This window comes from Anopheles cruzii, chromosome X (assembly GCF_943734635.1).
Source record: "Anopheles cruzii chromosome X, idAnoCruzAS_RS32_06, whole genome shotgun sequence".
Taxonomy (NCBI): domain Eukaryota; kingdom Metazoa; phylum Arthropoda; class Insecta; order Diptera; family Culicidae; genus Anopheles; species Anopheles cruzii.
The window spans coordinates 77878-100310 of NC_069143.1; the positions used below are offsets into that span (position 1 = coordinate 77878).

A 22433-nucleotide genomic window follows, 5' to 3' on the forward strand; every position below is an offset into this window, starting at 1 on the left:
ATATATATATATATATATATATATATATATATATATATATATATATAAATCGTGTGTGTATAGAAAAGGCAGAGAGGGAGAACAAGTAACCTATACACACGTAGCTGGGAAACCTTAGTCTCTGAAAGTCCCTTGCGATGGGCTTTTCCCTGCGCGCTTTTGCCGTTTAGTTAGTGCGATATCCTGCGCACATGAGTGGGTATCTACCAGGACTACCAGACACGCTTCCAGATGTACCTGAGTAGGAACGTGCCAACACTTGTGATATTGGACCCGTGTGTGCGTGCGATGGAGGTGATGGAGGTAACGAGCGTAGCTATACACAGGTGACCCTACAGCAGGGCTCACCAGGACCGTACAGTTGTTTGTCAGAAGTAGCCCAGTGTGGAGGCAATCGGATCTCAGCTTGCCAGAATCATAGCTAGCGTGTTTACTCAACCACATACGAAAGCAAACTCGAGGTATAGTTTGCTTTGAGATGCGCTTGATTAGTCGCAAATTGGAACTCCGAGTGATAGGTGTTTGGTTTTCCTGAAATCTTTTTTTATGATTTGCTACTCTTCACCCACAGTAGAGCGAGAAGAGACAAAGAATTTGCAAACTCTCATAGTTTCGTTGAAAGGTAGATGCCATCAACAGTAATAGTCACCCCACGACTCTAATGCCGAGACACGAACGATCATCAACCAACAAGAAGTCAACAACCAACCGACGATTAAAGGATACCTCGTATGGTCTAGCATCCAGTATTCGGTTTGGCAGAGCTTACCCTAGTAAAGTGCAGTCGTGTCGGTGATCTCAATATTCATATGTTCTGGTTTTCATGGTGAATTAGTGTACAGCAGCCCATCTGTGCGTTTCAGTGCGCCTAGGTGTGGTACAACGCATCGCATAATTTTGGTAGACTACTCTTTTTAAAGCTACGATATCGATATCTACTGAGTGTGTGTGCATGTGTATTTGTTTGTGATTCTAAGGACAGCACAGAGCGCAGAAGAAAACAAATAGAGCGCTAAAAGAGTGTCTAGGCGCTTAGAAGAAGGTGAGGAGCCGCAAGGCACGAAGAAACAATGGCTAAATTTATCCCCACACTATGTCTGGTGCCGTGGTTGATGACGGTAGTGCTTCTTTTGATGATCGGGTTCGGGGTGCGAACTGCAACCGCTCGCCGTCATCCGCTGCTTATCGAGGATGAAGGGACCCGTCGTAACCGGCCAGCAGGTATGTAGCTACCCTGTGCATGTTGTGCACTATTGAACCATTATCACTGTCCCTTGTTTTTATGTTTCATCTATAAGAACCATATTTTCATCAACTAAAGTTTTGTATATTTCGCTCAATTGATGCACTGTATCAGAATGTCATTACCTAGCGTCTTCCGTATTGCAAACGATTAATTGCGTAGTGTGCGTACGAGACTACACATTTTTGGGTGATTTTTTTTCTTTATTTCTCCCTGATCAAAATTCACCAGTGAACTACAGTTTGATGAAATTCAAACCGTATGTTCACCAGCCATGCGTGTAATGTTTTTCTTCACTGCTGCCTGATCAAAATCCACCTTTCAACTACAGTTTGATATTTTACTTTTCAACTACAGTTTGATATCATATCAAATTAAAACCGTATGTTCATTTCATTTATCAAACATCGCTCATCTCCTACCGTATCTCTCTCTGTGTTTTGTGAAGGCATAGAATCAAATATAAATGTTGCAACAATAAGTTTCTTCGTTGTTTCCTTCTATTTCGCTCGTCGAAATAGATATGATTTGGATATTTTACATTTTTATCCCGTGGCTTGGCAGTATCGTACATATCGCACTAGAGGCCTCTAATGCCGCTTTCTAGCTACCTAAGTAGATTGTCTAGAAACTATAGCGTTCTGAAGGGGTGACTGAATAATGATTTCGAGGCAGGCGATGTTGGTAATCCACAGATCGCGAGAATAGTTCTACTTTTTTGCTTTTACTTTTCCCTCAATTTCTACCACTGCTTTCTCTCTGCTTCACGTCAGTTGCCAATCACGAGATATCTATTTTCGCTCTCTTCGTATCATAGAAACAGGGCACCCACCTCTACACCATCGTCCGTAACAGTTGTTTTTCTAATTGGCAAAAACTGAAGTCATTCACATTCACTTCATCGCGGCGAAAAGGGAAAACACACTGTTGATCGGGTGATAGTCGGGCATAATCATCTGAAAGTTAGTACGGTTGGTGCGACTGGCTTATCCGTTTCGAACGAGCCTGACAGCGACGGCCTGTACGTGGGCTACCCTATACTTTGTTTTTTACTATTTCTGACAAACTATCTGAAATATTAGTTGTGGAACTACCGAAAAACAAAATCAGGAGGTCACGTGGAATGAAATTTTAGTTGCGGAATGCCTTTACCACAAGAACTTGTAATAGCTGTTTTTGCAATTAGAAATTAAAAATAATAGAAATAGAAAGTCGCTGGACGTTCAATCGAAGAAATAAGGATTATCTTCAAACTAGTATCTCATCAATCCTACCATCCAAATCCATCATTCCAACTCGTAACAAACCGGAAAAGTGCAAGTCAAATTTAACCCACGCTTATTGTGCGTAATTGAAAAAAAGAATCCAACCTCACAGCTCTCTACATTAGGATTAGTACGAAGATTAGCAATAGAGCAATATCATAGCCACAGAAATGATATTATATATACTTATATACAGAAATGATATATACTAACACATTCTTCCAAAGAGAGTCTCGCTGAAAATAGGAATACGGGGCGTTATTAGGAAAGTACACAAAACATAAAGAAAAGGGATACACATGATTTCCGGGTTCTTGTTTTCATTATTTTAACATCCTTCCATACAGAATGTTTCTAGAATTGTTGGTGTGTGCAACAAATCGTTTTACTGGCGAAGGACGAACAAAAACGAAAAACAAGGACAAAGAGAAGAGGAAGAATATAAATTCTTTTGGTGAGCGCTGCTGTTACCCCCCAACGCTAACATTGCCACTTCCGTTCAGTGCGGTGTACGATTTCCTTTGAAAAACGATTCTTCTGTTTCTCGTTTCATATTTATTAGATCCCTTTCTTTCTGTTGGTGTTTCGTTCGTCACCTCCTGATTGTTATTTGCGCTCCCATCGTGTTGCGGTGCGTTGTGGCTCTGGCTCATTTGTCATCACGCGCATCCTCTCCTTGGGAATCCTGGAAAGAGGACCTCATCTTAGTTGAGCTTTCGTTTTGGTCTTTTTCTCTTTCCTTTCTTCTTTCATTCAACGGTTCAATTTTGTTCTATGGATACGCTTAAACACTTCCATATACAACATTGAATGCCACACTATTCTCGCACTTCGTTCTTTTGTTGCACGGACATGGTAGGAAGGTGGAGGAGGTGGAAAGCCTTCCTAGTAAGGATCTGTTATTCTTGATTCATGTTTATTTTATGTTAGCAATACCGCTACCATTGTGAAGGTCTTGGCAATAGTGAAGTAACTTACCAATATACTAAGTATAAGTATACTAAGCAAGGGTATACCTAGACATCTACGCTCGGAAGAAGCGAAAGGAAAAAAACTCAGGGGATCTTTTTGTCAAACGGTAAAAGTTTGACACCAATAGACGATAAACTAAACACTATACTGCCGGTGTGCTTTTGATGGCCTGCTAAATGCTGATAACTTCTGTGTTTGTGTACTTTTGAGGAACTGCATGAGTCGTTTTACGAAAATCCTCAAAGTTGGCAGCAAAAGGAGGAGATCTATCGGTTTCATTTGCGTCGCTGTTTTGTCATTTTTCCGTGGAAAACACCAATTATGTACTGATACTGCGCCTTCTGTTTATTAAAAATCTACATAATTTTGGTGCAGCACACATTTCGCTTGCCCTTTGTTCTTTTGGCCTCTTTCTAAAGGAAACATTTTTTCGTCTTCTATTTATCTACTTCCTTCAAAAATGCCTTTCCTCAGAACGGTTTAGTTGAATATGTAGACAACGAAAATTCCTATACATTTTTTCTGTTTCCGCTGTCGTAAGTTACAAGGTACAAGAGATGAGAATATTCACTTTTTATCTTCCATTCATCACTGTGCTTTTCTGCCGTTATTTTTATGCGTCAAACATTGTAATTGCATTGAAGGCATTATGCCATGATACATTTGTCATGATATGATACATGATATTTGTCATTTTACCGAGTTTTTATATGGCCGAGCCATCGCAGCTTTCTTGTTGCACTTAAAGGTTTTGCCAAGCACTAATAAATCACTGAATTGGACTAGGGAGTCCGCTCTATGCACCCATGAATGTGTGATGTACTACGGATTGCGTGAATTTAAAAGTGAGATGAAGGATTGGTTCATTGACCTGCCACCGCTATGATTTTGCTTCTCCTTCTTACTCTATCTCTCCCCCTTTTTAAGTTTGCTATCTCCTTCGCTGCTCAGCTCGTTCTGTCGCTTTCTCACGAATGACTATTTTTAGTGTACCGCAGCTCCACTTGATATATTAGCCGATTGTGCCATGCACAACCACCTTAACCGTTTTTCTTCATCTCTTTTTCTTTCGCTATCTTTTTCTCTCTCATACATACATTCTGTTTCTCTTTTACACTCGTGTCCTTGCGCATCCTGTTTCTTGCTTTCCCTGCTCATCATCATTATCATCTACAATAATAAACAATTTTCAATAACTTTTTTTTCTATTATACCAGCCTAATCTTTTCTATTTCTTGCCATCTCTTCCAATCCATGTTGCTCTCTATTGCTTACGTTTTCACACAGCCTCCTGCTGACAATTCGTCAAACAACATCATTGTTTTTCTGCTAATTTTGTACATTCCTTACTGTTTTCCCTCGTGGGAATAAGATATTCACTTTGCTAAAAGTGTCTAAAAGGGGGCTGCCATGTCTCTGGACAATGTGTATGTGAGTTGAGAGAGAACTGTTTCTAGCATCTATACATACATATAACATTTGGGGATTTGGATATATACATTAAATGGAATGGAAATGGATTCGTTCCATTCCATTCGTTTGTGACTTATAAGGTGTAAGCAATGGAAGTCATCAAAGAGGAAATTAGGTATATTTTACAATTTTTTTTTTTTAAAGTCAGTCATATTTATATATATTTAGGTGATGGTTTATGCAGAAACAAAAAGAAATATCACAGGAGAAAGAGAAAGATAGATATTATATCAACAAACTATTTCTTTGAAACCATCGCCTTGGTCATAAATGGAAATGGAATGATCACAAATGGTGTGGCCGATATCGTATATATTAACACGAAGGCCTTTTTTCCCCTTGATTGCTCAGGAAGATCAGTATCGCCTGCCAGACGCGCGGTATGGTATCTTCCTAAAGGTGGTATGGCGACTTGAGGTCTGGCTTACAAGAATGTTTTTTTTTATTCAGGGAAGGAAGGGGCTAGGGGTTGAACGGAGTCGTCATATACGGGTGAGATCGTCGCTGACAGCGAAAGAAGACGGCTTTCTGAAAAATCGGAATGCGAGAGAAACTACGCGATAAGCGAATCAAGGTTGTTGGAAGGGACAGGAAACTAAGTGAAGAATAAGGTAAGGTAAGTAGAAATGTGTGATCGTCACACTATGTTCAAGGAAGGCGAAAAGATAAACCAAAATAAAATAGCGATAAACAATGGGAGACGAGGGTTCGAGAAAAAAATTTCACATCTGACAAAGTCTTGACTTTGTCGTCGCCACTGTGTCTATCGGGTTCGATCATCGAGGCCATGTTGTGTGCCCTCTCTCCGATCACAAGCAATGTTTAAGCGTACCACATTAGTCGTTTTCCTTCTTCCTGGTTTTAGACTATTGTTTATCATGTCCATGCACCTTCTTTTTTACTGAATCTATATATATTTGATAATGTAGGAGGTCAAGTGTTTCTCGTTAAGATCATAGTGCATTGAAATTCAAATTATGCAAACCATTTTTGACCCGACATGCACATGGCAACAGTCAAACCACATACTATGGTATTGTTCACATATGTATAATTTTCCAAAAAGATAAAGAAATCTCTGTATTCGATGTATTTACACCGTTCATTCATTTCTGAAGAATTTCGTTAGATCTACAAACATGTATAAGGTCATAACGCTTATAATGTCTATTACATTGTGGAGATATCAAGATATTTATTTACTAACAGATTTATTTATATATTTAAAAACAACACTTATCAACAATTTTTGGTTTAATAAAATCACTGAGCTCGCTAGGTTATCATTTCAAAGATTTCAGTCTCTTGCAGATTAGTCAGTTCCTTGTTTTTGTATAGGATGTTCTCAGGTTAAAGTTTGTTGATTTAGACAACCTATTTGTTCACACCATCACTTGTCTACTTTTAGCGATAAAAATGAATATAGTGACGACAGTAAAGGTGCTATACCAAATTACAAAAGGTGTAATTTGTTGTTAGCTAAAATGTAGTTCGTCCGTTCACCTGTTTAGGTTGAAAAACGAAAGCAGATTCGAACATAATGCTTAAGCAGTTGGTTTTGCTGCGATGCGATCCTCTAATATCTTACTTTTATCTGATTTTATCTCACTCCTGAATATAATATAATTAAAAAATTTCGTGAAAAGGGGGATCTAGCTTCTTTCGTGTTCAGTCGTGTTCTAAAACGCAACTGTTATAATATGTTGGATAACGTCTCCGAAACACTTTCACAAGTTGTTTGCGCTACAGTTTTATCAGTTTTTTGGGTATACAATCCCATAGACAGACAGGCAGACAATGTGTTTGCTTGTCCCCTTTCCTTACCACAATTGCATTTTGCCTACAAAAGATACAGATTTTACCGACCATATTGAAGTATCATCATGGCAAGATCGTTATACTTCCTCCAAAAGCAGAGGAATATATACGTTTGAGGTATGGCTGCTCTCATTTCCTAAACGATGATGCCGCCTTGTAGCAGTCCCCTTAACACATACACTACCTCTCGTGTAACTTCTTTCCCATTATTATTGGCATCACAATTTGTAAACAAAATGCCGCCACGAAGTTGTTTACGAAAGTACCAACGACATTTCACTTTCATGCCTCCTGGGTTACATAGCCTCACTTGTCTTGATAGGAAAGGAAAAGTCTTGATTTACGACCTAGGAGCATTACACCTTGTGCCTCCTGCTGTGGATTGTTGACAGCACCAGTTCGCTCAGCAATCTTTGGTGTGGCACGACACGGCGCTCCTATCAAGTATCAGGACTGTTTGCATAGTCGTAAATCCTCGCGTTATGAGATGGTCGGTCTGTATGACAAGGTAGACAGCAAATCGATCACTGCCACTTCTTTAAACGGCAGTGCTATTGATAGGGTTACCCTTATTGATTGAATTATAAGTGCCCAACGAGACTGTATGGAGACTGCAACTTCGTTGTTGGGTTGCTTCAACTGCGTGTGTTGTACGCGCTCTGCTAACCTGGCTGAGTACTAATGAACAGTTTCGCATCTGTGTAATAGCGGGTACAACTTTACCGGTGTTTTATGACCAGGTTTATTAGAAAAACAATCGATCTATGCTAGTTTTACGAGACAAGTTCTTGTTATTTCAAAGTGTTACGACAATGTGCCCCTACACGCAGTGCAGTTATTTTTTTCACTTTTAGTAGCTTAAGATAGTTATTTAAAAGAAAATATATTAAAATAGGCTTGATGTAAAATTATCACCGATGCTTCAAAAGCAACTTACTGGAACCCACGCATTAACTTGAGGAATGTTTATTTCCTAACTGATTGAACGGTTAACGTTTAATTCCTGTCATTTTCCATACATGGAGTCACGATTAGGTGGATATTCCGAATTGAACCATTATCAGGCGCACGTTTCTGAGCGGCGAAAAATTTTTTAGTGATCCCAAACCGAAATATACATACATAAAGGACAATCTATTGGAGAATCGTGACGTAATTATTTAGGTGTGTACCTCTCAGTTATTTCAAAAACCCTCATAGTGATCTTCCCTTATACATTCTCAGAGGTTATTGAAAGGCGGTGATTGTGTGTGACTTAACCATATGTTTATGAGGGCTAAACCATATGTTCTTTGGCCATGCTATTTGAAACTTAACTCTGCACTGAATCAATTCGCATCGAAAAGCCGACTCTCCAGAATAATGATCGCGACTGACAGAACTCCCGCTTGTAGGCCGCTACAGAAGTAAAAAAGCAGCAAAAAGCGAGATCGGTCACATTTTGTATGGAGTGTTAAAGTGCGAGACATATTTTGGAAGAGCGAGATTGACCATATTTTGCATAAGCAAGGTTGGTCATATTTTACAAGAGCGAGATTGGCTATATTTTGCAAGAGCAAGGATGGCCATATTTTACAAGAGCGAGAGCACGCTAAAGATGTACGACGCCTGATTGCCGATCCCAAAGTATAGTATACCGATCAGTGGAGCGATGAGGCAGTGTATCAGAAAGCGCATCGTCATCAGCGACCGATCGCGGAATTAGCGACCGATTAGAAACGTGCGGAATAGTAGCAAGGAAAACTGCCGACAGAAGCTGATCGTGTACACCTTGTCTCGGCCACACTATTTCCATATGAACCTGACGTGTTTTTGTCATGGCACAAGAAGTACCAATCCATACTGCTAAAGGGTGTACCGGCGATTTGGTTGGTTAACGTGGAAGAACAACCTACTCTCCCATGTTCGGTCGGACATTGGTGAGACTGTGCAATAGCAGTTAGTGAACTTCGATCTTCAACATCGCATAGTACTCCACACTGAACTGAAATTGAAAACTGCCAGCAAGTAAAAACCACAAACTTATCATCCGTGCACTCTTTATACATGTTCAAGTAATTCTAACTCGTCCGTGGTCACTCATCAAACAACTCGTCGTGTAATATCATTTGGTGGTAGTGACTAGGTAGTTTGTCGAGCACGAAGTTAATTAGCAAATTAATTGAATTTCGTTCTCGGCAGGAAAGGTTCTTTCAAATCACAAACATATCTTGTAGAGAAAAACTAATTTAGAATTATGTTTACAAAATGTTCGCATACATATACACTCGTGACTGCCACATTTGGTGGACACATTGGGTAAAATATCTTTTCGGAAACAGGTGACGTTAGCGATCCGAAATGCGGGTTGCATAACATTCCCTTCCTTTCGCAGAAGAAGTAAGAGGTGGAGGAAGACTGGGGTTAAGAAACGAAACGAGGGTGTTAGATCAGAGCAAATTGTCACGTCGTCGGCGACGTTGGCGACGTTGGCGTCGTTGTTAGACCGTCCGTTAGACCGGGATAGAGCAAGGACGGTAAATTGATGTTAGGTCATCGCTTCATCGACCAAATCTGCTGTTTTCATGCTACATTTGCATCGTTGTAAATATAACTGATCTCCTCTGCCAGAACTTCTCCGATACTCCGCCCAACACTCAACATAGTTTACAATTATTGACACATGCTATACACGAGCAACAACACAACAGCCAAAGGCACAATCAATTAGAATTCATCATTCGATAGAATCACCGAGTAACTGAAGCAGGCAGCCGCAGCAAATGGTTTCAATTCAATGATATTTAACGGCTATCAAAAGTCACATCAGTAGAGCAGCATAAAGTGTCGATGTAACTGAAAAAGGCTGTGTTGTTCTCACTCTAGTCTTCCTTCTTTCCACCTTCCATCCATCTCTCTCTCTCTCTCTCTCTCACTCTCTCTCACTCTCTCTCTCTCTCACTCTCTCTCTCTCTCTCTCTCTGTTCCTCAGTCTCTTTCTTTCTCTCCTCTTCGCTTTATCATTCTATTTCTTCCGTTGCACCGATACAATATGCTCCGCTCCGATATTTTGTCGCATTTTCCCTATTATTTCCAAACTCAAACACATAACATTGACAGGCGTGACATTCAATAGTTTAAGAGTTTGACGCTAGTTAAGCTTTGAATAGACTGTTCTGAACGATGTTTGTTTTAATATGTTCATATCAGTTTGATAAAACCCATCATTTGTCCCTAACCGCACGATATGTCGCTAATAGGAGTTGTAATTGGGCAACGAAAAACAGCTGAAGCAAAGCGAACTATTGAACAGAAAAAATGTATCTATCTGCGCCTGAAGCTTTGGTTGGGTTAATGCGCGTTATGATGTGCTTTTAACGTGTTTGTGTAGTAGAGTGGTCGAAGCAGTAGCGCCCGCGGGCGGTGTTTCTGCTGAAGATAAGATGTAGCGAAACACGGAATTATAAAACAGCGAGGGCCTGTTAGTAGTATGAGGAGGGAAAGAGAGCAGTTTGGAGCCAATAAAAAAGTAACCTCCACCCCACCTCCCACCAACTCCATCAAACTCACGAGCATATAGACGACGAGACAAGCGAAGCACAACACAAAAAAAACGTAAAAGCCGAAAGCCGCAAATTGGACGGCGCCAGTTGTTAACTAATCGTTCGGGTGATTTTTATTTTACGCGCGTTTTGGTCGCCTTGTGCGCGTACGGCTTTCTTCTTTGTGTTGTTTACACCTTCCTAGCTTTTCTCATTCTATGGAAATTTGAATATAGGTGTAGTAGCTCCCCCAACGCTACTTTTTTTTTCTTTCTCTTCTCTCCTTCTCGTCCGTCCATTTCTCTTTCTCTCTCTGTGTCCAAGTGCTGGTAATGGACGCATGTTTAACGTATTTCAGGATACTTATTTTGTTTTCTCGCTTTTGACTTATCTTCGCAGAGTGTCAATTTGGAAAGACCATACGTGAATTGCATTCGACCTGGTTTGCTGATCTGGGGCCTCCGTTTGGAGTGATGTATTGCATCATGTGCGAATGTGTACCGGTAAGCGTTGGCCTGACTAAAACTCCCCGTCACCAATTTCTCGTTTTACATCTTTTTTTTTTTTTTTTATATTGTGCTTTTGTGTCGTATGTAGTTTCCCAAAAAGCGCCGTGTTGTTGGCCGTGTCCAGTGCCGCAACATCAAGAACGAGTGTCCCAAGGTGACCTGCGAGGATCCAATACTATTTCCAGGAAGATGTTGCAAGGCCTGTCCGGGAGATACTCAAAGTAAGTCCTGTTCCCTTTTGAATGTACGAACTCAGATGAGGTCGAGTGGTACCACCGCAAACTATAGAGATTTTCGACCTTCTGAAGTAAAAGGATTCCAAAAGTGTTACGCCGAAGTATTTCTAAGGTTTGCAAATAAGACGTGTAAATTGCATTGCTCCAAGCTATGACGGTTGTATGCCCGGTATTCAATAAGACCCGTGATTTCTTTACGTTCTTGACAAACGATTAGTTTGTATCTGTCACAGATGTTTGGTTAGCGCTACCCTAGATCTTTCGACTTCGACCGCTGCGACTGTTGCGTAACAAATTACTCTCCCACTCATCCATTAGCTAAGTTCGCCATTGTTGCATATGTACGTTCGGTCTGTGTTATTGTTTGTGTTATTTTTTCTGGTGGTGTTTCATCTTTTCTCAACATCAGATGATAGGTATCCACTTCAGCTCAGAGTATTCTGCAGAGGTTATTCGAATAGTAAAGCGTAAAAATAGGGAAGGATCTATGCAAATTTACCAAGGCATGCCAAGAGCTCCATCCTCTCTCTCGTTTTTCTCTGTCATGTGTCGTTCTCTCTCTCGATCTTCTTTTGTGACTGGTTTGCTAAGATTTAAAGATCGAGTGATGGAGAGAGAGTGCACAAAGTGCAAAAAGAGTTTATGTGTCAGAGAGAGAGAGAGAGAGAAAGAGAGAGAGAGAGAGAGAGAGAAAAAGAGAGAGAAAGAGAGAGAGAGACCGAGTGTGTGTGTGTGTGAGAGAGAGAGAGAGAGATATAGAGATAAAGAGAAAGAACGAATGAATTAATGTATAGAGAACGACGACTCTTCTCCTAACTTCCCTTCCTTGCTGTTCTTTTCCTTGGTCAAACGTTTGCATTTCTTCTTTTTTCACCTCTTTAGTGAATCATCTTCATGTAGCAACTGTCTATGAGTGTTTGTTCCGTTGTCGTTTGCTTAACAACACAACCTGAGGTTTTTTTCGCGTATTTTTGCTCCCCAGTACCCATTTGTGTTTTGTTCAATTGTTTCATTTGTTTACTTGGGGACGCATGTCAGAATTATTTTTCGGTTTGTGTTGTGTCGAACTTGCACGATGCCATGATAAATATATTTGTTGTTAAGTGGAATAACAGGAATTAATTTAAATCAAATTGTCAGTGATTCGTAACTCAATCGTTTTGGTTTGTCCTTACTAACATCGCCATCATATTATTCCGTTCCAACATAATGAGAACCAAATGTTAATTACCCAAATCCATAAGAGTTTTATCCCTTTAAGCTTCTCCCCCTCCCCACCTTCCCTTACTTCTCTCGACCTGACTTCAGCTGTACTTCAGCGTTACATCACTCCTCGTGGTTGTTTATGTTTAACTCCCGCGCAGTATGCTCCATTTAGTTGTTCTCACTATCTCTCTGACTCGATCGTTGAGTTGCGTTTTAGGTGCCAGAAGATCCGCTTTCGTTGTCACTATCCACCTCCAAGTCTACACCAACCTCACCCCAGGGCAGATATATGGCGGATTGTTTTCGTGTTGTGAGGAAGCATTTGTAGGCTTTCGCGCCTTTCTTCTAGTTGTTTCCACTCTGATAAGAGTCGATGCTTCTTGCAGGCGTGCCCGAATCTTGTAACTGTTGTTCCTCACACACACATCCACACTCGCACACATACATAACCTCCAACACCTTCTTTCAACGCACTAACTCTACACTGAGTTCATTAAGTAGCCATACATATAGAAGACGGCAGGAAGGTTTTTAAGCAAATCGATTACATGTTCAGGTGGTCATGTGTGTGCGCCGCTTCGGGGAGGCGCCATTATCATCATCCCCATCGATCTTACTATCAGAACCTTGTAGCACCCTCTACATCATCATAATCATCACCATCATCAACGTCATCGTCGTCATCATCATCACCATTGTCATTATCATCAACATCAGGGCGACTGCAGATAAAGAATTTCGGTTATACATAGGCTATCTTCCGCATGTTAAAGACAGCTTCTAATGCTTGAATTCATATCTTGCAGTACCCAGCTACGATCTGAGACACATATACAACCCCACATATTCTTATCTCTGATTTTAATCATTCTTTTTGTTTTTCATGGCGCATACCTTGTTGGAACGGTATGGTTTTATTCAGGTCCTGACATACCGCAAGATCTTCCCCAGGCGACAATGCCGGAAGAAGAGGAACGTAGCAAACGTAAGTCGAACTGTCTAAATATTTGTTTGTAACAATGAGAGCCCCAAGATTGCTTATGATGTTTACGTATATTTCGAACATTACTGGTTCATAGATTTCGCCGCCCTCCTAACCGGTCGCACGTCGTCGTTTCTACGTCAGGACGATGAAGACACCCAGTATACTACGTCCAACCCTCAGAACGTGATCGCGACCGGTCGTTTTTCGTTCCACAAAAAAAATCTGTACTACAGCTTCTATGTGTCGCCACGTGCGAGTCGTCCTCGCTCAATTCAGTTCGTGCACGCCAACGGCAACATCCTTGAGGAACATACATTGGCGATTGCAACGGATGCCGCTCGTTTCAGCGTTTATCAAAACGCAACGGGTAAGGTGTGCGGCGTGTGGCGCCGTGTGCCACGCGAGTATCGTCGTTTGCTGCGCGATGAATTAGTGAGCGTGGTTTTGCTCTGGGGCAGCAAGAATCAGGCCGAGTTGGCGATCGCCGGGCTCATAGCACGCTATCCTGCCCTTGCACATGAACTATTTAGCTCACTCCTTGAACCGGCTAGTACTGATATTGCAACCAATAGTGACCCGAAAATGGGTGGAGCGGGTGGTACCGCGATTGTTTCTACGAGCAGTGGCGTCACCTCATCGATCCACTTGACGCTCGTGCTGAATGGGTTATTTGCGCCAGATGAAATCAGCGACGTGCCATTACTGGTGCGGCTTGAGACTGCCGATCGACGCCAGCTGATCCTGGAGGATGTGCAGCGCATCCGGAAGCCATCACATGAGCTGAACGTGCTCGAGTTATCGTCACCAGTGTCAATAAATGATCTGCGTCTTCTAACTCGTGGCAAACTGGCGCTGACCGTTGAATCAAAGCGCAACCCAGATGCGTTGCGTCTGCACGGCGCAGTACGAGCACGCGTTGCCTGTGAGATCTTCCAGACCCTGCTCACTCCAGCTGGAATGGAGTCAACCACAGCCGACGCCTCTGGAATGGCTTGGATGTACCTAAACCGTGAAGGGACACTAGTGTATCAGGTTCAAACACATGCCATTACCGGTGGGAGCCTCTCTGAACCGATCATCACGCTTCTTGATGATAGTGCGAAGCGCAAGCCGGAAGTTGAAACGCTGACTGTCCACCATCGGCACCAGCACCACTCTGAGGGACAAGGGGCTGCAACGGAATTAATCGTTAGTGGCACCGTCGAAAGGATGGGACCACGGCTGCTCGAGCCGCTGTACGCCGCCGAGTTGGCGGTTAATGTGGCTGCTAGCGACCAGAATCTCACGATGTTACATGGTAAATTCGTGACACGTCACGTGGCGGATGCACGAGATGCAGGCGCTCCAGTGCTGTTGCTTCGACCGAGCGGAGCCATTTCTGCTGAATCAACCACCCTTGGAGGGCATGCACTTGGCATGGCGTGGCTGGCTGTGGATAACGAGTGTAACCTTCACTACGACCTCTCACTGGCGGGTGTACCGAGCTCAATGCATCCATTGTCACTATTCATCGAGGAACTTCCGCTAGAAGCTCCAAATGCTCCAGTCCACCGGCGATTACTACAAGAGTTCAGCGGTAACCATCTAGAAGGATTCGCCCTTGAGCTTCCGACCCGAGAACTTGCCAAGCTCGAAACGAGCGTAATTTACCTGGAAGTTCGCTCGAACGCTACTCGGGAGTCATTGCTTCGATCAAAAGTGCGCTCAGTGACGCGCGTGCCGCACCACTGTAGTACAGGCGTTTCTGTTGCGAGCAGTGGCGGCCAGGATAATGAGGTTCAGCAGCATCACTATCCATTTCTCGCAAACGATCTTCCTACGGGACTAGTAAGCGCTGAAAGCTCCAAATGTTTCCACGCTAACCGTTTCTACGATGAAGGTGTGGCGTGGCGTAGTGCACTCGAGACGTGCACTATGTGCTCGTGCGATCATCGGCAAGTAAAATGCGAAGCAATTCGCTGCCCGCCGCTACAATGTCGCAACGAGGATATCGTGCAGCAACACGGCGACTGCTGCGCGACATGCAACAGTATGTTTTTGCACTGCTCTGATACTTCCCTACGATATTTTCTGATGTGCTCCGCCCTTGTTTTCTTTCAGCTTCTAAATACGCAGGGCAGCCTAGCAACACCGATTCCGCGGTGGATGTAGTTCTAGGACCGACTGCTATCGAGCGTGGTTGCCACCTCGGCGACGAGTTTCACACAGCCGGCTCTACGTGGCACCCGTATCTGCACCCGAGTGGCTTCGAAGTATGCACCATCTGTAGCTGCGAGTTGTTTACGCTGCAAGTCAAGTGTTCTCGGGCTCATTGCCAACCGCTCACTTGTAGCGAAAAAGTAGCCTACCGGCCCGACAAGAAAGCTTGCTGCAAGGTTTGCCCCCAGGTACATATAGCAACAATCGGAGTGAAAACAAATGAGAGAGAAAGAAAGAGCATTAGAGAAATAGAAGACACGACTGAAATTAATTTACATACTGTGTTCCAGGTGAAGGAGCCAAAGGTTTCGAAAAAGGGCCTACAGAATAATCGAGAGAGCAACAAGGATGAGCTGCAGGATGAGGCAGGAAGTGTGATTGGTACGTTGCGATCGGCGCAAACCATTCTTGCCGCCGGTGGCTGTCGCTACGACGAAAACATCTACGAGAACGGGCAAGAGTACCACCCTATACTGGCTACTCATGGTGAGGAAAAATGTATCAAATGCCGCTGCAAGGTAATTACGCTGCAAGGTAATGTTGCCCGACTATAGCGTGCTCTAAACAGTTACCATTTTTCGTTTCAGGACGGAAAACTCAACTGTAACCGCAAACGGTGCAGCCAGTCCAAGTGTCATCGACAGTTTGCGAAGCGCCTTACCCAACAGCAACAATCATTAGATGAGTGCTGTCCTTGCCGACCAGCACGTCATCAGCGGAAACGACAGCAACAGCAGCAACATCATTAGCTCATTATTGCCTGTTGAAAGTTGAACGGATCTACTTTGTATCCAAGATGGAGAGGCGAACTCTCCTGTGCCATGGCTTTTGTCGAGCCCCACTCTTCGCTGGTTAACTCTCTTCACCTGTTCTATTCTAACATTCATATGAAGCAATTCATCCATTTTCTGAAACATATCACCAATAGAAAGGGAGTGGTAAAACTCAAGTTTCCTTATTCGCTAACTCTTTCTCATTACACGGTTTCCAAGAAGAAATTTCTTGTTTTTTAGAAACTATTTCAGTTTTAATTCAGAAGTTTTCAGGAAATAGACACTCCCATAATGTTTCTGTGGCATTCTGTGTGACATTACTTCTTTTGTTATTTTCATACATCCTATATTAGTGGAACCGCGATATGAGCTTTGAATTGGCAGCAAGTTTATTGATAACCATTGCCTCTGTCAATGTATATTGTTTCCCGTTTTACCGCTTGGTGAGGGATGTCCTTCTCTGAACTCAGTGTGGTGAGAACCCTTTTCGTCTAATATGCCTAATATGCTCTATATCACACAGACATGGCATCCAATATTTAATGAAAACTCAGCTAGCTTAGATACGGCTTAAAGGTTAAAAGCAGGTATGAAACGTACTTTAATAAAAAAACGAAATTCAAGTTAATTTGAAAAATAAATTCCAGTTAGATATATCTGCTGTTTTCAAGTTAAAATCCATCTATGTTACAAAGGTATCGCGTTTTTTCCATTTTGCAACTTTCAAAATGCGCACACCTAGCTGGATGGTGTTGGGTTAAGATTTTGAAAAAGGGTAAAAACAAAAGAAAAAACAAAAGCAGCAGAACCTTAAGAGAAGTAAACAATTTGTCCCTGTTTTTTGGTATTATCATGGGATAGTTAAGTAAAGAGAAAGAAAGAGAGCAAGAAAGCAGATTTCGAGGGTTAAAAGTGGAAGTGGAAGTGGAATGGTATTAGAGAAGAACTATTTATGTATATTTTTAATTGCAACAATGATACTTATACATGTTTGTGTATACCTATTATAGGTATATCATATTCTAGGTATGGTCTTCTTGTACATGCAAGCTTATAGGCTTGATTTTTTTTTACCTATGCTAACTAGCCTGTAAAACATAGCGTAAGGACAAATATTTATTTTTGAACGCAAATGAATGAAAGTGAAAACACGCAAAATAATCTAAACATTGCTAAACTTTGGAATGCTAACCCCTATTTTGCGACGTGGTAAAATGCCGAGGACACTGCGGTGCCATCAAATCAATTCCTGCTACGTTGTTAAACTTTGTGTGCTAAAAATTAATGCGAGGTGTAATTTAAGAAAATCCTTGTTTTGGTATTTGTAGAAATGTATGCTACTCTAAAACAAATTTTTCGCATATTCGCATTTATTTAACACGAGCTTTTCGTTTTCTAGAGAAAACGTGATAGATACATAGATAGATAGAGTAAGCAAAAATGATATAAGACAAAACCAACGAGAAATAGTGATAAAAATGAAGAAATAGAAGAACAAAATAAGCACAGTGGAAAGGAATAAAAGCACTGTCGGTGCAAAGGGGTTCAATGAATTTATTGTGGTCTCTATGTGGTTTTGCGATCCAGGTTAACGGAACCGTCGCAAGGTGGACTTCTATTCAAAGGATTGAGCATGTTAGAACCCTACAAACAAGTAAACCTGGCGAACCCTGGCAGGGGAGAAAATGCCTCTGCGTCATGCATCTCGCATGATGTACATTTATAAAGATAGTTTCATCGATAATTTGTAAACATAGATTTAATAAATACGGCCAAGGTCGTTCCTTAATATCACAAACATGTTTATGTTAGAACCGAACTCTAGAGTATGCCATATCCACGTAGATATAAGTTCAAAACGTTCTAAGAATATCAAGGACTGGAAAACAGGAAAAACCTTTCGACGAGTTTGTTTGTTGGCATGTTATAAATGTTATACCGTTTATGTAGCAACAGTAGGAAGGGAGCAACAGCTCCCTACCGTAATCATTTCCGATGACTCCGTTTTCTCCGTTTAATTTTTTGCTTGCTTAAGAGCATACCCTATCAGTATGATAAAATCAATTTGAATCATGCCGAAAACATTATGATTTGGTAGGCGTAAAATTTGATTTGGTGGAAAACACAACTCACGATAAAAAAGAAACGAATGTTATTCCACCACGCACGATTCGCGTGTTAGGTAAAGATATGTGAAATGAAAATCCTATCCTCGCGAATGCTGGTCATGTTTTTTTTAATTTCATTATCTCAGTAACATTTTGATCATAAGAAACAATAATCCAAATTTATAGACGATGGAAGCGAACTCTAGTCAGGCGTCGAAGTGTCATAAAGTTCTCATAACGACAAGAATCATAAAGATGATTTTTCTTGTAACATCAGCCATGATCAACCGAATTAAAGTGTGAAAAAGTTGTAACTTTCAATTATGCAATATAATTGTCACTCTCGACTTCAACATTGACTTTGCATTATTTTTCTGCATTGCATTATAATTGAAAATGAGATGAAAAAATAACACGAAAACCTGAAATCCCCTACCAAACTAGAAGAAGGAACTTATCAACCATTGAGGGGGTGGGGGGAGTTGTTGGTGATAGAAAAGAACAATTAAAGCACAACATTTAGAGCATTAGACACAACCCGAGAATGCACATTAATTTTATTACAATTTCAGCATATAGAATAAGATCAACACGGATACCTATATACAATTAAATTACTATAAATTTCAGCGTGAAATACTTTCAGTTATAAGCTATGCAGAAGATGTTTAGGATTCCTGCTTTTCATACCATTGGGAAAACAATTGCTGCGCATTGCAATTGTCATCAGTCTTCAACGATTAATAACAATTCAATTAATAACCTTCAACCATTAATTTTAAGAAAGCATCGATTATCATTATTCTTACTGTTGCACATACATCTCTTCATCAACATACATTGGGATAGATTTCCTTTGCAGAAAAGGTCTACCCTGTGCGAAGTGTATTTGGGTGGGCCATGATCAAAGACTAACGTAACAAATGCGATAAGAACTAACATGTGCAATTGTCCCCCATTAATTGTTTTTCTTGTTGGAAATTTGTTCTGTAAAAATTCTTATAATATCGTTGATTAGAATTCGCGACAATCAAAAATTTATCTGCTGCCATTGTGAACAAAACGGCTGGAGTGGGAAGGGGGAAGAGAAGATCTTTTGAAATATGGCACAGTTATCTTATGGGGGTTCTCTACATCATTAATCACAGCTGTCTTATATTGCTCAGTATTTTCCTCACTTTTTCCCTTCGTCACCTAGAGGATGCATTCGTAGACTCTCTCCTTACGATACGATTTATAAAATTGTCATTAGTTTAAACAAAAGAATCAACTATTGTTATTCCCACTGTTGCACAGAGAGAATACCGTTACATTACCACTTCAGTAACACACATTAGCGCATAAGAAATTTTCAAGCACCAGGTAACAAGTTCAAGCACCAGGTAACAAGTAGAATTGGCGCTATCATATGCAAGTTGTCACCTTAGTGATTGTTGTTGTTACTAGAAATTCTATTTAAATAATTTGTTTGGCAGACGCGACAAAAGGACAATTTATCTGACGCCAGGATAAACAGAAATGTTGGAAAGGAGAGTGTAAAGAGAAATCTTTTGAGTTATTTCATACATACCCTGTATCTTATAGAAGTTTCCATCGTGAGGACGCGTATATCATATAGGAGTTGCTTACATTGTTTAGCACTGCTATGTTATTTTACTTCACATTTTCTTCCAACTCTCTCTTGCCTGCTTTTCCTCCTTAGCGGACGCATTCGCAGACGCTTAACCTAGCGTAAATAGAGTAAATCGGTTTAGTAGAAGTTACGAACAAAAAGCATATTGTTGGTCTAGTTTTCGAGCCACAATATTAGATATATTGATACAAATGCTGTTACACACACATTACCTCTTCAGCAACACACATGTGGACATAAGTATTTTCTTTGCAATAGCATAAATAAGTTCTACTTTTAGAAGAAGGACAATTGGGAGGGCCACATTTAAGGACTAACGTAACAGGTGTGATTTGAACTAACTCGTGCAGTTGTGGCACTCGTTGATTGCTTTCATTCGCATTCTGCATTATCAACATTTTGATTCAATTAGATTCCACATTTTGAATTCATTAGCAAATGTATGTTTCGGCAGGGTGAGAGGTTAGAGAGGGGAGGGAGAAGAAGAGATCTTTTGAGTTATATTATGTCATGTGTTGTGCCCATATATATAGAAGTTTCCTACGTCGTTTAGCACTGCTATCTTATTTCACTCGGTATTTTTTTCCAACTCTACCCTGGGTAATTTTTCTCTTCCTCACCTAGGGGACGCATTCACAGACTCTCCGCTAAACTTAGCCATAGTAAAGCGGTGTAAAATAAGTTACGAACGAAAAACATATCGTTATTTTATTTTTCGAACCACAATGTTGAGAGATACCATTATGCGAAAAAGCCATAACGAAGAAAGGTGGACAAAATGGAATGGGACGCTAACCATAGTCATCGTGGGAACGCATTATTTATGAGAAAAGCAATACATGTGTATCGGGGTTGTACCGCGACAATAAACGATTGACGATACTTTCCTTTCCGTTACCAAAGAAGACTGAATATGTTATCAAAAATCATAAAATCAAGAAAAAAATACTAGCTAACTCATATAGGAGTATTCGAATATGCACCAACAATCAAAAACCTTAATTTAGGACATCAAAAATTAAAAACATTTCAAAATAGGAAACGGGGTGTTGTAACATTTGACCACTGTTAGGGTAACGTCATAACGTCGGTAAAATGGAGAACGTTGAGCAAAAAAGTACGAAAACATTTATGTTGAACAAGAGATGAACCAACGACAGAAAAAGAAGGAAAATTCGAGGAGTAGTGAACCAATAGTTTGAATATGCTTCAGAAATGCCAAGCGAACGGAAAAGGAGGATCATAAGGATGTCAATGGAAGCAATCAAAAGATAGTAGAGGTTATTAAAACAGTGTTCGACTCCCAACGCCAATGGAAATGAAAAAGAATTATACTGAGCATGTCAAATCTGCGTAGTACACCACTTTGCACTTTGTTTACATTAGTTACCTAGTCTTTCTTCGTAAAAAGAATCATATGCCTTCTTCTAATATTGTTCAATCATTTCATGCCGTTAGAAAATGCGCTAATAAATATCTGTCGAAATGTTAATATTGCAAAATATTATAGACATGAGTACATTATATTAATAACTAGCTGTTCCCGAAGTGCGTCGCCACGTCTCATTTCACTTTCATTAGTCAATGATCCGATGTTTCACAGAGTCGGACTTCCAGGTGACGTATCCGATCGGCTTCTTGCTTCACGTTGAGCCCTTCTTGCTTCACGTTGCTCCTCCGTTTCAGACGATCAGGATTTCCGGTGACGCATCCGATCGGCTACCGTTCTCGCTTTCCATTGGATACATGGCAAAACTCGCGTCAGCTGAATTTGGCTCAAATGGCTTGAAAACTATCAGAGTGAATTTTGAAGAATTCAAATTTGAATTTGGTTGATTCGAGCACGCTGAAGAATTTGGTTCGATTTGTTCGAAAACAACCCGAATTATAATTGATTTCAAATTACGTTTGTATGGGAGCCCTCCCCGAGAGGGAGGTGTAGGGGCGTTCAAGTGCTCTGTATTCACTGTCAGGTGTTTCTGTATTCACAAAAAGCGGAACAGACGACGGACAAACATTAGTTTTTATATATACGAGACGTATAGACGCAAAAAATTAAACTGACAAAAGAGTAATGGGAATAGCAAGAGGTGTAATGCACACCATTTCGTAGTTTCGAAATCACAGGGCTAGCCTTTTACAGTTTTCGAATATATCTGTTAAACCAAGTGCCTATCTTTTAGTTGAATGGCTGCTTCTTTAAAAAATGAATCGCTCAACAAAACAACATGGTAAAATTATTAAAACTTATTACAAAAGTGCCGATGCAAAAATGCTAATTTTTCCAACAAAATTGGCTTCAGCAACGAGGTACTTTTTCCCTTTGCGGCTACGCAAAAAGCATAATTACCCCATCTGGAGAACTTTAAAACCCTTAATCGATTTAAAAGAGGCCGTTACATCCAGAAAAGGTGACTATATGGTGCGCATTATGGGCTGGCGGCGTCATAGGACCCTATTTTTTCGAAAACGACGATTCACTGATGATCACA

At 40.9% G+C, this 22433-nt stretch overlaps 1 protein-coding gene across 1 annotated transcript; it reads left to right on the forward strand.

Moving 5' to 3' along the window:
• Positions 1-1070: 1070 nt before the first annotated feature.
• Positions 1071-21418, forward strand: LOC128278921 (dorsal-ventral patterning protein Sog). The gene is made up of 8 exons (XM_053017679.1): positions 1071-1221; positions 10692-10795; positions 10890-11022; positions 13166-13228; positions 13323-15257; positions 15329-15615; positions 15718-15945; positions 16015-21418. The coding sequence occupies exons 1-8, from the start codon at positions 1071-1073 to the stop codon at positions 16174-16176; spliced, it is 3063 nt and encodes a 1020-aa protein (XP_052873639.1). The 3' UTR covers positions 16177-21418.
• Positions 21419-22433: the final 1015 nt, after the last annotated feature.

What these genes read in the sequence shown, in the direction of transcription:
- LOC128278921 (XM_053017679.1), top strand. Translation starts at nt 1,071, where the DNA reads ATGGCTAAATTTATCCCCACACTATGTCTGGTGCCGTGGTTGATGACG. An exon ending in TCATGTGCGAATGTGTACCG is followed by an intron (nt 10,796 to 10,889) that starts GTAAGCGTTGGC and finishes TGTCGTATGTAG; the next exon opens with TTTCCCAAAAAGCGCCGTGT. An exon ending in CTGCTGCGCGACATGCAACA is followed by an intron (nt 15,258 to 15,328) that starts GTATGTTTTTGC and finishes GTTTTCTTTCAG; the next exon opens with CTTCTAAATACGCAGGGCAG.